General features: G+C 30.0%; 1 protein-coding gene across 1 annotated transcript in view; it reads right to left on the reverse strand.

Moving 5' to 3' along the window:
• Positions 1 to 19,629, reverse strand: part of LOC115888877 (acetylcholine receptor subunit alpha-like) — a 164,666-nt gene that overhangs the window by 65,975 nt on the left and 79,062 nt on the right. Inside the window, exons 2-3 of the mRNA XM_030908745.1 lie at positions 10,119 to 10,163; positions 7,298 to 7,407 (exon numbers count right to left, since the gene is read on the reverse strand). Of these exons, the coding sequence (XP_030764605.1) occupies positions 7,298 to 7,407; positions 10,119 to 10,163 (155 nt within the window). The remainder of the gene's footprint in view (positions 1 to 7,297; positions 7,408 to 10,118; positions 10,164 to 19,629) is intronic.

Here is a 19,629-nt window from a genome sequence, read left to right on the forward strand (position 1 = left end):
GTTATGGAAATGAAAATATAAAAATGATACCAATCACAAGCAAACCGTACATTCGATGAACGGAGGCATGAAAGTCAAACTTTAGGTGTAAAATTAATAGGGGAGCCAATATTTGGATAGTTCAAAATTTACATGCGATTCCTTGTGTTTCCGACAACCCGGTATATATGAGATAAAGACAATTTTGTCATCTGTAAACAGAATGTTCCTTAAAAGCCTGTTTCTCTCTGAGAAAAGTGACCAGCCACGAGCCAACAGAAAAATAAATCTCACCCGGATACCCAACTTTTTAAAGTTTCCTGTAATATCGGGCGGTCGAAAACCGGGACTCATTCGTCAACATTAGAATGACAGTCGGACGAGTCGAAACTTTATTCTGTGGCAGGAATAAAGCGATTAACTTCAACTTGTATCCTCGTAACGTCGGGACGCTGGTGTTTATAACTCTCGTAATATAACGTAACTGCATTGAAAACTTTTTTAATTTACTTTTTTTCGTATATAAATATTTAAGCCGTTGTTGTTTAGTTGCCAGAAGGGATATTTACTTTTTTAATATACTGTAATTAGTAATTATTATACAGGGTGGTCCGAACTGTATTGAGGAAACTTCGGCAGCATATTCTACGTATACAGGGTTGTTCACCACATACAACACGGAGTATTGTAGCTAAACGATGAGATTTTTACAAATTGTAAGTTTGGGGTTCGTTGAAGGACTGTTAGAGCTACAATTTAAAAATATTTTTACAAGATACAGAGTGTCCCAAATAAATAAAAAATATCAAAGATGTATTTTTTTAAATGGAACACCCTGTATATTATTACATTTTTAGTTTCTACGATTAAAATAAAGGTAAATTTGATTAAGGTTTATTATACTTAAACATTACGTTTTTGAAATATTTTCAATTTTGTGAAATTGCAGTAAAAATTTTAAAGCTTTATTTCTCCAAGGGTATCAATGTTTTTAATACTAAATATTTAATGAAGTTTATTTATTGATCAGTTATTGTGTTGCAATAATAAAAATAATACTACTTTATAGAGAGTGTCTAAAAATTTACTTTAAATAATTATTAACTTCAAACGGCAACAACTTCTTTAATTTAAATAGAATGCCCTGTATATTTTAGGAGAATCAGATGCACAATTAAATTGTCTATCAAATTGCATTATACCATTTTTTACCTATCCCTTCAAGTTTTAGTAGAAAATGCATTTTCTTATAATTTAGACCTCATTTATCAATATATCCATGGAATATTGACATTTTAGATTGTTTTTAAAGCAACAAATGTACAAAATGTACAGACTAGTAATATTATCGTTTTTAGCAAAACGATAATATTACTACCCATTTGTATGCAAAAAGAAAACTATTTTAAAATTAGCAAACAGTCATACCATTAATTAAATACTAACATCCATTATTTGGCCCATATTAACAATTAATTTAAACAATTGTGTTCGTTAATAAATTAAATAAATAAATGTGGATTTGAGTCAGAAATCAATATAATAATAAGTTATCAAATTAAAGTCTCTGTTGTTATAAATAAGCATTTATTAAAAAATGAAATATCATTTTTAAGGTGTTACTTTTTATCACACTGTCTAATGCCCATACAAAATTCAGTTTTTTAGTATTTGGAGCAATTATTATTAATCAACGCAAACAGTCAGTTAATGTAGTTTGAATACTGAAATCATATTAATTGGTCCTCTTTAACAAATATTTAAACAGTTTTTTTTTATTTTTTAATAAAATAAACAAATTATATCGACAATATTAGTATCTGTACTCTTTAAAAATGTGGTACATCTTTAAAAATAATCTAAAATGTCAATAGTCCATGGGTATATTGATAAATAAGTTCTAAATTACAAGAAAATGTATTTTCCACAGAAACTTAAAGAGATAGGTAAAAAATGGTATAATATAATTTGATAGACAATTAAATTGTGCATCTGATTCTCGTAAAATATACAGGGTGTTCCATTTAAATAAAACAAGTTATTGCCGTTTGAAGCTAATAATTATTTAAAATAAATTTTTAGACACTCTGTATAAGGTAGTATTATTTTTATAATTGCAACACAATAACTGATCAGTAAATAAACTTCAGTAAATATTTAGTTTTAAAAACTTTGATACCCTTGGAGAAATGAAGCCTTAAAATTTTTACAGCAATTTCACAAAATTGAAAATATTTCAAAAACGGTAAGTTTTAAGTATAATAAATCTTAATCAATTTACCTTTATTTTAATCGTAGAAACTAAAAATGTAATAATATACAGGGTGTTCCATTTAAAAAAATACAACTTTGATATTTTTTATTTATTTGGGACACTCTGTATCTTGTAAAAATATTTTTAAATTGTAGCTCTAATAGTCCTTCAACGAACCCAAAACTTACAATTTGTAAAAATCTAATCGTTTAGCTACAATACTCCGTGTCGTATGTGGTGAACAACCCTGTATAAATTAGTAAAAAAGTTCCTATAAATTTATGTCTAAAAATGCTCCAGTTCGGAGATACAGGGTGTAGAAGTTTTTTTTATTTCGAATTTCTCCAAATAATTTATGAACTAACGCAAATATTTGGATGAAAATTGGCATCTGGATGTTCTTCGACACAAGTGATTTGATTTTTATGTCAATCTGACTTACTACTTTTTAATCCTTACTAGTAAAAAAATATGCGTTTCATCTATTTTCTACGGAAAAAAAGTCTCTTGGTAAAAATCGTTACTAGCAACCGTTCTCAAGATATTTGGAATTGAAATAATCAATACATGGTTATCGCTAACAAAAATAAACATGTTAACAAGATAGTTATTTGCCTGAAACGAATAATAATAATTGAATTTTCATCCAATAATTATCGATGCTACTTCACAAATTATTTGGAAAAAATCGAAGTAAAAATGAAACTTCTACACTCTTTTAGGATATTTAATAAAAATTAAATAAATTAATACGAACCTTTTTACTTATTTTTATCTGTAGAATATGCTTCTGAAGTTTCTCGATTTTTTTTGGTTTAGTATTTGCTTGATATTTCTACCACCCTGTATAACATTGTCCGGTTCATTTCTTTCAAAAAGCTAAATACCACTGCATAGAATCCAAACGAAAACTAACTTGCCGGTGGCTTTTTACTAGTAAAAAATTGAGAGTAGTAAACCAAAGCCAGATACAATATTTTTCGATTTACTTAATTTTAATTTTCTATATGATAATATATCAAAACCTTTGTTTTATTTTCATTTTTATTACTTGAAGTTACTACGGTATTTATACATTAATCCTCCAATGTTTCGAGCACACACAAAACCAATCACGTTAAATTTACAATGTTGTTTCTGGCCGTGTTTATCTGTTTATTATTTACTATTTACGAGGTTTGCGGTTTAAGGATTGCCCACGTAAAAGTTATCTGCTTGGCTACCCATCCAACATCTATTTAAATTAATCCCCGAACGTTCTAGCAGTAAAATCGGCACATACACACACAAATGCACTTGATTACAGTTCCGCTTTAGATAATTACAAATGTTTTTAAGTTAATACACTCCCCGACAAAAAATTCTGCAACCATAAATGTTTTGTCATATTTTGCGTTTTAATCTGTCTTATTTTCACCCGATTTTCATATTTTTTTTAGTAGTTTTTAGATCTATTGTAATATTTTTTTATATTATTACAACACTTTTCGTTTAGATGATATTATACAGGTCTAGAACAAAATGTCATTATTACTTTCTTTCGATAAATAATTAAAATTTACAAAAGGCTTCTTGCCATTATGACTCGTTATAAAATTAAAACTACAAATTTTTACATTTAAATTTAGATACGTTTTGACGACGACAATGCTAAAAATATCTTTTGATGCCCTTTAAAATTTACGCTAAGCGAGAACAAAGGAATCGCATTTAAAAAATCTTTAAGATAAATTAAAAACTTTTAGAAACCGTTGAAACGTGCCCGTTTGCTTTGCCATTGCCTTGCTTGTTCTTCATCTTTCTCCATTATTTCAACCAGTAGATATTTAAATAGAGTTTTAAATTACATTTCTCTTTTACAGTACTTATCTAACTTTCATACGCTGGCATTGTGCCAGCAAATAATGTTACGTTGCTCACAAATAGTAATTTTACAAAAAAAACGAAAATATTTTAAATTTGTAATAAGAGACGACTCTTAAAACATGCATTTTCATTTTTTACTAGAACAAAATCAGTTTAAGAATTTTTTCTTCTTACAAGATATTGTATGAAACTTGAATATTGCTTTTAAATATACAGGGTGTCCCAATATTCCGTAGACATAGAACTACTACGTGTTTTTGGAATCAAAATAAGTTCATTGGATACAATTTACTTCTATACAACTGATGTGATTCGTTTGTACGCTAAAGAGCAACAAACTTTAAAATATTAAATACATTTTTTCAGATATTTTAAGAATCAGTATTCGGATTTGAATGAGATTTAGGGTACCTATACAGGGTGTCATTGAAATGGTGTAAAAAAAAATCGGAAAACCCATCAGAGCAAATTGCAAAACCCATCTTTGCCTTCAATTTTCTCGAAAACCATCGCTCTAGGCGATGTACAACAAGAGTATCTTTTTTTGTAGGAAAGGGTATGTAGTTTTCAAAAAATGAATCCACGTTGCAAAAAAAATAACCTTGAAAACGTTATTCGCGAAACAACCCCCTACCCTTGCGAAAACTACCCTTTTCGGTTTTCCAAATAATTTTTCACTATCACCATTTGATTTAGGGTCAAAATTTATGGTAGGAAATTTTTTTTCGAGATTTTATCTCGTTTTTTGAGCCTACAATTTCAAAACAACCGTTTTTAAAATTTACCCTTTCAGTGCTCCTAACTCCCTTAATATGCATTTTCCACCCTATACTTATAGGAACTTTTTTTACTATTTTTAGAAGTACTATCACCCCCGACTTTTTTTTACACCATTTCAATGACACCCTGTATTTATTACCTAAAATTTATGTAGGGGTGGGGGTAGTTTTTACCCTACCCGTACTTTTTCTTGTTTCTTTTAGCGAATGTCAATGGTTAAAGCTCTTAAAAAATCTTAAACAATATGTTTTTTTTAAAGTTTGATGCTCTCCAGCGAAGAACCGAAGCACTTTTGTATAGAAGTAAAATGTGTATAATGAACTTATTGTGGGACACCCTGTATACTTGGATAAATAAATTGAAACATCTACTTCTTAGTTTCACCGTTACTTTTTCCATAATTTTTAATTTAACTTTGTGTTAAGATAATGCTTCCGATATTACAAAGATGTTCTTTTGTGAACTAAAGTAATTAATATTTCACAATATATGTATTAAACTAATTGAAAAAAATGGCTCTAAACAAATGGATTACTCGCTATGTCATCTAGCTAAATTGGACAAAAATATCTATGGAAAGAAGTAATATCCCAAGTAGCATTTGGACGTTATCTAACGTCGGGTATACGTCGCGTTCAATAAACCCGACGTCGGGTACCAACGTAGGTTCGACCGCCTGAAATTCGGGTCGCCTCGACGTCGGTATCTGACCTAATAGGGAATGTAATTCTACCAATTACCAACGTCATATTACGTTGGATTTTAGTTACTTAAAATTCGTCGCTAAGCACTTACGTTACGTTTGGTTTCATATTCGCTACCAAGAGTACATAAAAACCTAACCAAACTACCTAATTACAAATGGATTCATAGTCACTCTTCGAATAGAACTATAAGTGCCTATCTAATTTCATATTATAATAATTCTGAATCATTAATCCAGACATCAGTTTTGTCAACGGAAATCACTTTTTTGATATATCTGATTAAAATACTCCGGAAAACAACGAGCGCCTTCAAAATTAGGTAGATTTATGAAATAAAAATATCTATAAAAAAGTAACTCGCAAAATATTTTTTTAATTTTCTAGCTGGTTTAATCATAAAACTGTACTGTGGTTCCCCCCAAACACAACCTTATCAATATTATTCTACTAGAAATCGAAATGTGAATATAAATTTTAAAAACAAAAAACGATTTTAAAATGGCTGACAATCGGATACTTGTTAAGAATGGCGGATTTCTGTGTCCGACTTAATATGAACTACCAATATACCAATTCCGACCGGGTCTCAATATTAGTCGTCTCACACGACCGAAGTCATCAAACCGGACGACCGGCAATCGTATTATGACGTATATAATTCCAACGTACGCCACGTAACCTCACTTTGCGTATCAGTGATTTGTGGATTTGTGCAACTATATTTTAGTTTTTGTTTTCTCCATAAAAAAATTGGGCAGCCACTTTTTTAAGCCTAACCTCACATGTGGGAGGAGGATGGGGTCTGCTGATTTCCTTAGCTAAAAAATGAAATTAATATAAGATCTTCCGGATAAAAAGCATTTATTGGTGGAGGCAAGACATCACTACTACTATTATTATTTTGCAAAAGCCTCGACCTGTTTCTGTAAAATGTAGATGAATGTCTAAATGCATTTTTAGTGTTTTTTAGGCATAATAAAAAAAATAAGTTTGTTTAAAAAAACTTTTTATTAGGTTATGTTCATGATGTTCATTATGTCGCAAATGCTACTTAATGGGTTGTATTTACGGACGTAAATAGAGATACGTAAATTAGGTTATAAATATGAACATAAAATACAACAAAATATAATTGGACGTAACTTTAGGGATTATCAGTGAGACGTATCCTATTCGGACAACGGGTAGACGTCGGGCTAGTTCAAGTATATGTACGTCGTGCAAGCCAACGTGGGAACGACGTTGGGAAATTAATAAAAATGGTACGTTGTCATTTTGTACGTGGACAGATCGTTGGATTTACCGACTCGGATCCAACGACGTCGCTTTTAATAGGAAAGCGACGTCACCGGTCGTATCACCAACACCCGACCTAAATTTGCACAAAGTCTGACGTCGCTTCAGGTCATATTTAGTTCGAAGTCAGATAGATGCTACTTGGGATGTTATTTGATAATTGTGAAATGAAATAAAAAAAGGAAATTATTACTGTGTAAAACATGTTAGCATGTGTTATGAGTGTAATGTGATTAGATGAAGCAAAAGCGAACAGCACTGCAGATTCTGAAAATGCTATGAAACTGTAAAAGAAAGGATTAAAGGAGACATTATCAGAGCTATTATAAAGTTATATAATGTATTACCCAAAATTTAAAAGCAAACTTAAGTCATACTTCAATTAGTTAATGTATATAAATGATTTCTTACTTACTTGTTATATAAAACTATATCTGGCCTCCATATATGGTCCGAGGGCACGTGCAGCATATGTACACCGCCATATTCCTTAGGTTCCCATCTTAATTTGTAATCGTACCACGACTGAAAATAAGAATATTATGTTGTTTTATCTTCAATTTAAAACAAAATATCATTCTCACAAACGCTTTCCGCTACTTCAACGTTAAATATTTAAATGCTTTTGTCATTTAACGAACAGCGAATTGTTTTACCACGTTGTATTTTTCAAAGAATGTGTTTTGTTTGTTTGTTTTTGAATTTCTTGGTGACAAGCTCCAGCATGCCATTCAAATTTAACATTGCACCGGTTTTGACGGATACCCTCTTGAATATTGTAGAACTGCAAATGTTCTTTCGAAATAGACTTTAAGCTGAGGTAAAATCGATGAAGACCTAATATTAAGATAACATGAGGAAAAGCAAAATTGTAAAACACACAAAAATGGGGCACCTTGTATATTTGCAGACCTAATTTTTACTTTACTGACAAATTTAATGATCTTTATTATTATTTTTATTAGTAACAATATAAAATTACATTTTCACCTGAATTGTTCTAGCTAAAAAGAAAAGGAAATCTTCACCATTAGACTTACTAAATTAAAATCTATACAGGGTTGTTCACCATATACGACACAGAGTATTGTAGTTAAACGATTAGATTTTTACAAATTGTAAGTTTTGGGTTCGTTGGAGGACTATTAGAGCTACAATTTAAAAATATTTTTACAAGATACAGAGTGTCCCAAATAAATAAAAAATATCAAAGTTGTATTTTTTTAAATGGAACACCCTGTATATTATTGCATTTTTAGTTTCTACGATTAAAATAAAGGTAAATTTGATTAAGGTTTTTTACACTTAAACCTTGCCGTTTTTGAAATATTTTCAATTTTGTGAAATTGTAGTCAAAATTTTAAGGCTTCATTTCTCCAAGGGTATCAAAGTTTTTAATACTAAATATTTACTGAAGTTTATTTATTGATCAGTTATTGTGTTGCAATAATAAAAATTATACTACCTTATACAGAGTGTCTAAAAATTTATTTTAAATAATTACAAGCTTCAAACGGCAATAACTTATTTACTTTAAATAGAACACCCTGTATATTTTATGAGTATCAGATGCACACTTTAATTGTCTATCAAATTGTATTATACCACTTCTTACCTATTCCTCCGAGTTTTTGTAGAAAATGCATTTTCTTATAATTTACACCTCATTTATCAATATACCCATGGAATATTGACATTTTAGATTGTTTTTAAAATAACAAATGTACAAAATGTACAGGCTAAATATACCACCAGTATTTCCGCCCAAATACTAATTAACTACATACTTAATTATGTTCGTTAATAAATTATTCTAAATAAATGTGGATTTGAATCAGAATTCAATATAATAATAAGTTATGAAAATGAACGTCTCTGTTGTTATAAATAAGCATTTGTCAAAAACTTAAATATCATTTTTAATGTGTTACTTTTAATTAAATATCATTTTTAATGTGTTTTTTTTTAGTTTTTTTTTATTTTTTAATGAAATAAACGAACTATATCGACAATATTAGTATCTGTACTCTTTAAAAATAATCTAAAATGTCAGTTTTCCATGGGTATATTGATAAATGAGTTCTAAATTACAAGAAAATGCATTTTCTACGGAAATTTGAAGAGATAGGTAAAAAGTGGTATAATACAATTTGATAGACAATTAAATTGTGCATCCGATTTTCATAAAATATACAGGGTGTTCCATTTAAATTAAGCAAGTTATTGCCGTTTAAAGCTAGTAATTATTTAAAATAAATTTTTAGACACTCTGTATAAGGTAGTAAAGTTTTTATTATTGCAACACAATAACTGATCAATAAATAAACTTCAGTAAATATTTAGTATTAAAAACTTTGATGACCTCGGAGAAATGAAGCCTTAAAATTTATACCGCAATTTCACAAAATTGAAAATATTTCAAAAACGGCAAGGTTTAAGTGTAAAAAACCTTAATCAAATTTACCTTTATTTTAATCGTAGAAACTAAAAATGTAATAATATATAGGGTGTTTCATTTAAAAAAATACAACTTTGAGATTTTTTATTTACTTGGGACACTCTGTATCTTGTAAAAATATTTTTAAATTGTAGCTCTAATAGTCCTTCAACGAACCTAAAACTTAGAATTTGTAAAAACCTAGTCGTTTAGCTACAATACTCCGTGTCGTATGTGTCCGGGTGAACAACACTGTATAAATATTTTGCACATCAAAAAAATTATGAAAATTTAATTTGATATTTTGTTTATTAAATTAACATTCTCCGTTCCTGAGTGTTTTGCAAATAAATATGGACAGAGTAATTCCACTGTAGGTTTTCAAACTTTTATACATTTTCACGAATCGCCAGCCGAATACAAATGAAGTAGTAATTTTTATATTAGCTACCAATGTATTTTAATTTAAATTTGTTACATTAGTATTCTGTTCCGGTACAAAATAGTAATGTCAGTTCGATTATACATTTTTCGATAGTAAACTATGTTATTGAACGCTTTGATAAAACAATTTGTGACTGTCGCTGATTTGAAAGTTGTTATTAATATAATAATTTTATCTGTATGAAGTTTAGATATTTGTATAATTAGGATTTAAACTTTTTTAAGTGATTCTTATTATTTTCATAATATGACTGACTTCCAGAATCTCTAAATTAATTTAAATACAAAATAACCTTATAGCATCCACTCGAAATTAATTTTATAAAGAAAATAATCGTTAATAATACATGCTTACCTGTTCTACCCATAAGTTTGTGGTCATAATTTGGTTCTTCAGATTCTGCAACAAACGAAAATATATTTTGAGAAAATATTTCTTTTCAAATATTATGGTTAACAATTATTTTTGTTTTTAATTAATGTTAATATGTCGTTTATTATAATTTGCCGTATTTTATGAATGCACATATTGTCCAGTTTTATTCAGTGGAAAGAGAAGAATAAACTGCGATAAGCCCAAATGAAATTATTAAAATTTAATAGGGTTTATCCAAAAGCCGTTCGTGCGTTAATGCCAGATATGTTTTGCATTAAACCGCAATCTTCCATAAATCCGTAACAATAGACTTGTACGGATCCATGTTTGCCATTAAAACGAGTTAGCCAGCACAAAACAACCGCATTGTTCTCTGATGAACTTTAATTTCCGGTTAATTTTCGAGATAAGGAAAGTCCAGGTAGACGCCCGAGTGTATATTTTACCCCCCATATTTTTGTTAAAATTGATTGGGAGTGTAATCTAATTTGTAATGTCTTAGAATTACGCTATGTTCTTTACATAATTTCTAAAGTTTAGGAAATTATACTTGTAAAAATGTAAGTCATAAAAATAATCATATAGAATACTTATACAAGCAAAGATTAACGTATAGAATACAGCAACAAAGTAGGTCTCAAAATTAATTTAGCAAAAACTAAAGTAATGTACAAGAAAGTAGTAGACAGAAAAAATAGTATTATACATAATAAACAAGGAGGAATGATAATTGATATATTCGGAAAAATAATGTTTTTATTTTTTATCTTGAAAACGAAAAGAGATAGACTAATGAAATTTTACGGAAGCATTACTGTTATGAAAACACACTTTCTGGAAATTTTTTCACTTTTTTAAAATGAGTGGAAGGGGTTGAAATAAACTATCCCTATCATTCTTGTTAATGAGATTTAAAGAAAAATCTTATCAAACACATGGAAAAAAAATAATTTTGATAGTTTAGTTTATTTAGAAACTTTTTTATCTCTTGTGTTTTTTTGATAAAACTCACCGATTTGAAATTAAAAAATAAAATGTAAAGCATTACATGTCAGGACAAAAAACATTTTTAGATAAAGAATCTAGTGGGCAGGTGTAATTTTTTTTAGGAAAAAATCTAGTCGGCCGCTGTCACTTTTTAGGATGTTTCTAATATTGTTTTATTTGACATTACTCTACTGCAATACGTTATTATCTAGATTATTATTATTATCATTATTATCACTAGATTCTTAATCTAAAAATATTTTTAGTCCTGACATGTAATGCTTTACATTTTATTTTTTAATTTCAAATCGGTGAGTTTTATAAAAAAAATACAAGTGATGAAAAAGTTTCTAAACAAACTAAACTATCCAAATTAATTTTTTTGCATGTGTTTGATAAGATTTTTCTTTAAATTTCGTTAACAAGAATAGATAGGAGTAGTTTATTTCAACCCCTTCCACTCATTTTAAAAAAGTGAAAAAATTACCAGAATGTGTGTTTTCATAACAGTAATGCTTCCGTAAAATTTCATTAGTCTATCTCTTTTCGTTTTCAAGATAAAAAATAAAAACATTATTTTTCCGCCATCTCTGTACCGCGATATCTCCCTAATGGTTGACTTTTGACCCAGCGTTTATGAAGCAAACTACCCTTTATTTTGAACAAGGAATCACCTCCTGAAGTTTTTCGCATTTGTTTAGAAATACCCTGTATACTGTTATTTTTAACATAACTTATAAATATAACTCTGAGTAAATTAAATCTGTTCTCTAAGACTCTAAAAGTATCCCACATGTCTAAAAATAAATACTGCAAGGTTTTGTGGATGTAAAGGTGTTTTATTTCGTTTATCCACAGATACGCCTTTCCCTCAATTGAATTCCTAAGTGGGTCTTTGCCGCCATGCAATTGGAAGGTTTAGTTTTTACCTTTATATAAGTTTTAGGTTTCTTTTATACACTCACCGGCACGAAATCGGGCACCTTAAAATTTTGATGTATTTTAAAATTTAATATCTTTTGTTCTAGTAGAATTTGGTGATTTTTTAAACAATTTGTAGCTAAATTATCTGACTTCTTTCTAAATTAAAAATGAAAGTTGTCAATTATTTAAAAACGGTCAATTATACAAGGAAAAACAAAATGTTGATATTTTGGTGAAAATTAGAAACACCCTGTCGAATATGTTAAGACAGCAAGGAATTTAAAAGCGAATATATCTAACAAAGCTATTGAGATAAGTAAAAAAACTATCGAGAAAAAATACACCTTAATGTTAAAGTGGTTTTTAAGTTTCTTCCTTTGTTAAACAATTACCCAGGATGTTTTAAACTTTCGCCAAAATATCAACATTCTGTTTTCTTTCGTATAATTGGCGGATAATGACTTTTAATTTTAATTTAAAAAGAGGCATTAAAAAGTCAAATAATTGAGCTACAGACTGTTTAAAAAATCATCAAAATCGGTCCACTAAAACACAATATATTAAACTATAAAATATATCAAAATCTTAAGGTGCGCGATTTTCGTACCGGTGGTTGTATATCTGCACAATTTTAGTTCATAATATAAGAATTAAACACTATTAAAAAAAGAAAACGATTTTTTTCCTAACGTTTCGCTAGCACGAGTGGCTAGCATCCTCAGAGGTGTGTTTGCTCCGATTGCTCACACTAGACTGATCAGTCTTAGTTTTACAACCAAACCAAAAACGAAATTTCTTCAAACGATGGCCGCGAAAGCCTAAACTACTACAATCTTATATTAGTAAAAATTTCTTTGTGTGTTTTTTATTATAAATATTTGCAACGAAATAAATACTGTGTTTATCTGAATTAATTAATTAAAGCATGAACAAAATGAAAATTGTATGTATAGGTAAGTACTGGCTTTGAAAACGCAGATTATCATTTCCTTTCCCTTTTACTCCCTCTGTCTTTTCAACCAGTAACCCTTTTAAGTCCATTAACTTAAATGCTCTTCGAGAGCACAAAAGAATATCCGAGCATCAGGGCGCAAATGTACGATATATTTTAGGAGCTTTTCTTTTAAATTATGGCGTAGTACTTTGTTCGAGTATAATTTATTCAAAGTGTTTGGAAAAAACATTTTCACTTGATGGCGGAATGACAAATTTAAAATAATATAAGAAAAAATGCGAATCATAGATTTTTCAGTTATGAACATTTTTTGTAAGATAAATACACGAAATACAACATGGAATTTTGGAAAACGTTTTTACCTGTTAGCAAAGTCATTTAAAATAATATATGAGAAAATGCGATTCATCTCACAAGAATGTTCATAACTGAAGTATCTATGATTCGCATTTTCTTATATATCACTTTAAATGACTCCGCTAACAAGTAGAAACGATTTCCAAAATTCCATGTTGTATTTCGTGTATTTATCTTACAAGAATGTTCGTAACTAAAGAATCTATGATTCGCATTTTCTCATATATTACTTTAAATGACTCCGCTAACAAGTAGAAACCTTTTCCAAAGTTCCATATTGCATGTGGTGTTCTTATCTTACAAGGATGTTCATAACTGAAGAATCTATGATTTGCATTTTCTTATATATTATTTTAAATGACTCCGCTAACAAGTAGAAACGTTTTCCAAAATTTCATGTTGTATTTCGTGTATTTTTCTTACAAGAATGTTCATAACTAAAGAACCTATGATTCGCATTTTCTTATATATTACTTTAAATGACTCCGCTAACAAGTAGAAACGCTTTTCAAAGTTCCATGTTGCATTTCGTGTATTTATCTTACAAGGATGTTCATAACTAAAGAATCTATGATTCGCATTTTCCCATATATTATTTTAAATGACTCCGCTAACAAGTAGAAACGTTTTCCAAAGTTCCATGTTGTATTTCGTGTATTTATCTTATAAGGATGTTCATAACTAAAGAATCTATGAATCACCTTTTCTTATATATTACTTTAAATGACTCCGCTAACAAGTAGAAACGCTTTTCAAAGTTCCATGTTGCATTTCGTGTATTTATCTTACAAGGATGTTCATAACTAACGAATCTATGAATTGCCTTTTCTTATATATTACTTTAAATGACTCCGCTAACAAGTAGAAACGCTTTTCAAAGTTTCATGTTGTATTTCGTGTATTTATCTTACAAGGATGTTCATAACTGAAAAATCTATGATTCGCATTTTCTTATATATTACTTTAAATGACTCCGCTAACAAGTAGAAACGTTTTCCAAAATTTCATGTTGTATTTCGTGTATTTATCTTACAAGAATGTTCATAACTAAAGAACCTATGATTCGCATTTTCTTATATATTACTTTAAATGACTCCGCTAACAAGTAGAAACGCTTTTTAAAGTTCCGTGTTGCATTTCGTGTATTTATCTTACAAGGATGTTCATAACTAAAGAATCTATGATTCGCATTTTCCCATGTATTATTTTAAATGACTCCGCTAACAAGTAGAAACGTTTTCCAAAGTTCCATGTTGTATTTCGTGTATTTATCTTACAAGGATGTTCATAACTAAAGAATCTATAAATCGCCTTTTCTTATATATTACTTTAAATGACTCCGCTAACAAGTAGAAACGTTTTCCTAAATTCCATGTTGTATTTCTTGTATTTATCTTACCAAAATGTTCATAACTAAAGAATCTATGATTCGCATTTTCAATCAATAATGAATGATGAAAAAAAATTCTGAACTATAGTCAATAATGATGAAAATGTGTATCGATAATGGATGAAATAAAGAACATCACCTATTGGGCTTTTCACTCAAACAACTGTAAAATCTGTGAACTAAATATCCTAACGAACTATTTATTTGATTTTCTTTACAATAGATTAGTTACATACATTCAGATTAGTTGTTCCCTCATTTTACAATAAATTTATTAAAGGTTGAACTTTTGCACTTATGTATATTTTACCCACTCCATCCTTAGAAAAATGAACTTCCCAAAGACTCTTCCGGTTGTTTATTGATTTGGCGTCGAACCATCGGATAAAAAAACCATTAGTTTCTGACAACGTTCCTGGCTAGAGCTTCACGCGCGAATCAAACTTTCCCATTTTTCTTTTCGAAGCGCAAAGCTGAAATAGTGGAGCCTTCTTTCATTCCTAAAAGGCGTAATGAAATTTACAGGCGAGCCTATTAATCTACCGACGCTCGGAAGTAGGGAGAGCAAAGGTAAAGCAAGATGGACGATGGGACTATTTGGTCCTTGTACACCGAATAATAGACCTTTCCAAAGTATACAATACAGGTTTAGATGTTTTTTTACATAATTGCTTTGCCGTTAGTATTCTGATGATTCTTATTTATGAAAGAGGCACAAAAATAGACAACAAATGATCTTGAACAAGAATGTTTAAACCAGACACTATATTGTAATTACTGTGACGACACTGATATTATCTGCAATAGGCAAATAGAAGTTAATTTTATGTTACTTAATACTTCTAGATTGAAATTAAATATTGTAGATTGAACATTAAAATATGAAGTATTACATTTCTTAAAATTCTTAGAACAAATAAATGTATACCGGATTTCTTAAAAGATAGGTATTTTGCCAGTAAAAGAGTAATCTAATAAATAAGGCAAAAATACCCTTAAGGCATTTTTAAAAAGAATAAAGACAAACCTATTTAAAATGTCTAAATATATCTAATAGAAGTTTTTTAGAAGATACGTCAATTAAATCGGTTAAATTAAAGCCAAAAATGATATTTCTCTAACATTATATTTAATTTTGTTTCCATGCTCTGTAGCTCTCTAAATTTGCATGGTAAATTTTCGGCCATTTTTCAGGACGATTGAAAAAGCAATTCTGAAGACGAATGTAGGAAAAAAGAGAACTGGCATTTCCATTATCCCATATATGTTGTGGTGTACCCAACTTTTTATTCATACAATAAATGTTCATCATAAAGATATTGCGTTGGTGTTTTTTTTTGGACTAAAAAAATGGAATTATATTTCGCCCCGAGATCCGTATTGTCGAAAGCAAATTGAAATAGATCTTTTTCGTTTACCAACTTCAAAATACTAATACCAAAAGAATAAAAGTATTACAAAATATACATAATAAAATGTATATTATTTTTATTTATTTACAAGAATTTCGTATTCTTTGATGTGACCAAAATGCAATATTTAATAATAGCTTTCCTAAAAATTCAAGAATATCTATAAATATTCTTTCAACGTCACATTATACATAGGAAGCTATTATTATACATTAAGTGTAACAGAATTTAATGTGAAATATTAAAAATGCATGTCAGAGTGGTTGGAATTTAATGTAATGTATCAGTTAGGGCGCCCGCCAGCAACAAAGCTTGTCTCGTGTGCGTTCGGGAAGCGTTCTACTGAACTAGACACCGGTTTACCCTAGTTTCACCACTACCTAACGCGAACACAAAATATGACATTGCCATTAATATTACTAATGGAATTTATTTTGCTTGTGCGAGTTCTGTTATGGCGTATATGTATTAATTAACGCTTATAAACACAATAGATTGATACTGTTATGAACAGTAGCATCGTTCAACGTCACGTCATATATTGTCAAACTCTCTTAATCACTTGACAGATAGATGAAAGAGATTGGTGACGTCATTACGGAATTTCATAAATTACTGCATTTTATTTTTAGTAATTGTCTTTATCATTTAAATTGGGGTTAAAATTTTATTGACCGACAATTTTTTATTCGTTATGCAGTATTTTATAGTTCACTAAATTTGTCATAAAGTCTAAAACAAATTGAGTATGGGAAAACTAAGAGCTTGTCTAGCGAAAATCTGATATGGTCTAGCGCGGGATAATGCGGATAAAAAGTAGGCAAAAGGTCAAAAGCCTTAATTATACTTCGTAGACAAATATTTTGAGATGGGTCCCACTCTAATAAAGTTGTAAAAAAACTGCTTACCCCAAACGAATAGCTTGATAGAATTGGGTTTTAGATTTGAGACCATTATAACTAATTAACCTTGATTGCACCACAGAAAATTGCTAAGTTAGAAAAATACATGTAATATACTACAAGAAAATAAACATTTTTTTGTTTTAGAAAGGATTTTTTTAGAAAAAAATTTGCAAATAGGTTTCTATCTGGAATATATGTTCCTATGCTTTTTAAATTTTTCTATAATTAGTGTTAATTTTTGACAAGTTTTATGTAAATCTTTAGTAAACGACGCACGGTGGGGTATTAGCATGAAAAAGGTGATCGAAATTCGAAAAAGCAAATGTGTTTAAGATTTCCCAAAAAAAGATAAATGATAAGTTAAATCATGTCTGCAATGAATGGCGTTGCTATGGGTGTGTTTAGTTGCATTCATTTGTTTCAACGAAACGTCAAAGTTGTTACTTCTCACAGATAAGAGGAAAATGGCTAAATTTTATGTCTAAAATTATAAATTGTTTTTGTTCTTTTGCTCTTTTTACGTTTATATTATTGTTTTGATTGAAAATGGCTCAGCAAGCTGCAGGTATGTATTCTACAGAAACGTATTATTAATTTTGATATTCTCTATACTAACGATTTTTTTTGCAACTAAAAGTTGGGCGTTCAGAAAATTTGATTAAATTTGTGACATGATTTTTCTTTCTTTTTTTAGAATTTACGAATTATCCTTTATTTTGTTCATATTATTTCCTCTTTAATTGAAATTAGCAATAATTTATATAAGGTCTACATAAAAAAATTTCGATCAACTATCTGTGTCAAATACCCCACTGTGCGACGTCTAGACATTGACCTCACTAAAATTATTATCGATTGGCTGTCTTTGGCGCCATTTTTTCAATCCTACGGTATAATACAATGTCCGAGCCAGTAAAATTTGAAATTTTAAAATTAAAGCTGAAAAAATCTACGATGAAAGGACGCGGAATTAAAACGGAGTTGAGTGATAACGAACAAAAACCTTTTTACGATGGAAAAATTGAATTTATCGACCATTAGCAGCCATCACGTATGACAGAACCAATTCATACACAAGAGCCCTTGGCTAAATCACGAAGCTCCTCTAAAAACAGCCATTTAAGTTTTATTTGTATAGCAAGAAAAAAAAACAGAATAATAAAAGCCGTAAAGGATTAATTTAAAAATGCTACACATCTCGTTAATGAAAAAATTTAGTATCGTGAAATAACAATAGCAATATTTAAACAGTTTCCAACAACTATGCACCACCCGCTATTTTCACGCCCTGAAATATGTTTACATATTGAATCACTAAAAAAATCACTAAAGGTACGTGCACACTGACCAGCGCCGCAGTCGCCGCACGCGCCGCACGAATCGCACTTTTTTTCTTGTCTTGTATTATTCGCTATTTTGTTTATTTTTTGCTTTTACTACACTCGTATTTGCCAATCGAATTTCTGCTCAATCGCTTCCAGAGTCTTGTCTGCGGTGATAAGCGTGTTTTTTGATATTTCCCAACAATGAATGACAACGAACAAGAAACAATTATAAGCTCCTTCCTAATAGAAGAAGAAGAAATCACGAGAAAGAATCGAAAGATATAGGTTCCCAATATTTGGGAACTGTATATTATAACAAATTATGGGTACGTGCAATTCTTTTTGAATAAACTAGTTTAATACACTAATTTGATTGGCTAATACTAGTAGTATTAGCCAATCAATGTCAGTTTTTAGACCCATGTTACAATGCCAGTTATTTTGAAGGCTCCCCGTTAAATTAATATTGGTTTGACGGGTTTAAATCCATCAACAATATCAGTAATCTGAAATGGGAATCCTACAACGGCCTAAGACACTCGACGAAATTTCTCAGGACATACAACGGAGAAAAATCAAATATTTTCATAGATTTAAGTAAGAACAATCCTAGGATGATCTGTCTCATGAACTTAATGCAGAGAATAAGCATATATGTCGGTTTTTTTGGCCCCATTTTCCGCTACTCGTATTTTTGTTCATTTATTATATATACCCAGCTAAGCCTTCTTAGCTCCATCTACGGTAACGTGGATGAAGCAAGCATGTTTGTCCAGTAGGCCGCTGGTTTTGAATTTTGGCGGTACGATCTGTGATTGTCACGGCTACCGCTAGATGGCGTAGAACGTCTAGCACTCTCACCATAGTAGTACTTATTGTACTCAAATGCTATTCTCTGCTTTTCGTTGGTCAGATCGAGGGTTATAGCAGAGTCGGCCTGACGATGGAGAAAAATCTCCGAAACCGGTCGTCGAATGGCTGTTCCCTTCGATCTGATAAACTTAATGCAGAGAATAAGCATATATATAGGGTTTTTTGGCCCCATTTTCCGCTACTCGTATTTTTGTTCATTTAATCCTAGGATTGTCACGGGGTTTTTAACAGGACACTCTCTCCAGGGGGGTGACAGTGAAATAGGAAAATTGGAAACAGTCATTAGTGTCATTCCTGTCATTCTCCTCACGACAAGTATGGCCGCCTAGACAAGGACAGCATTGTTTTTGTCTAACTATTGT

Source organism: Sitophilus oryzae, unplaced genomic scaffold, assembly GCF_002938485.1.
Source record: "Sitophilus oryzae breed Bouriz unplaced genomic scaffold, Soryzae_2.0 scaffold_808_pilon_pilon, whole genome shotgun sequence".
NCBI lineage: Eukaryota > Metazoa > Arthropoda > Insecta > Coleoptera > Curculionidae > Sitophilus > Sitophilus oryzae.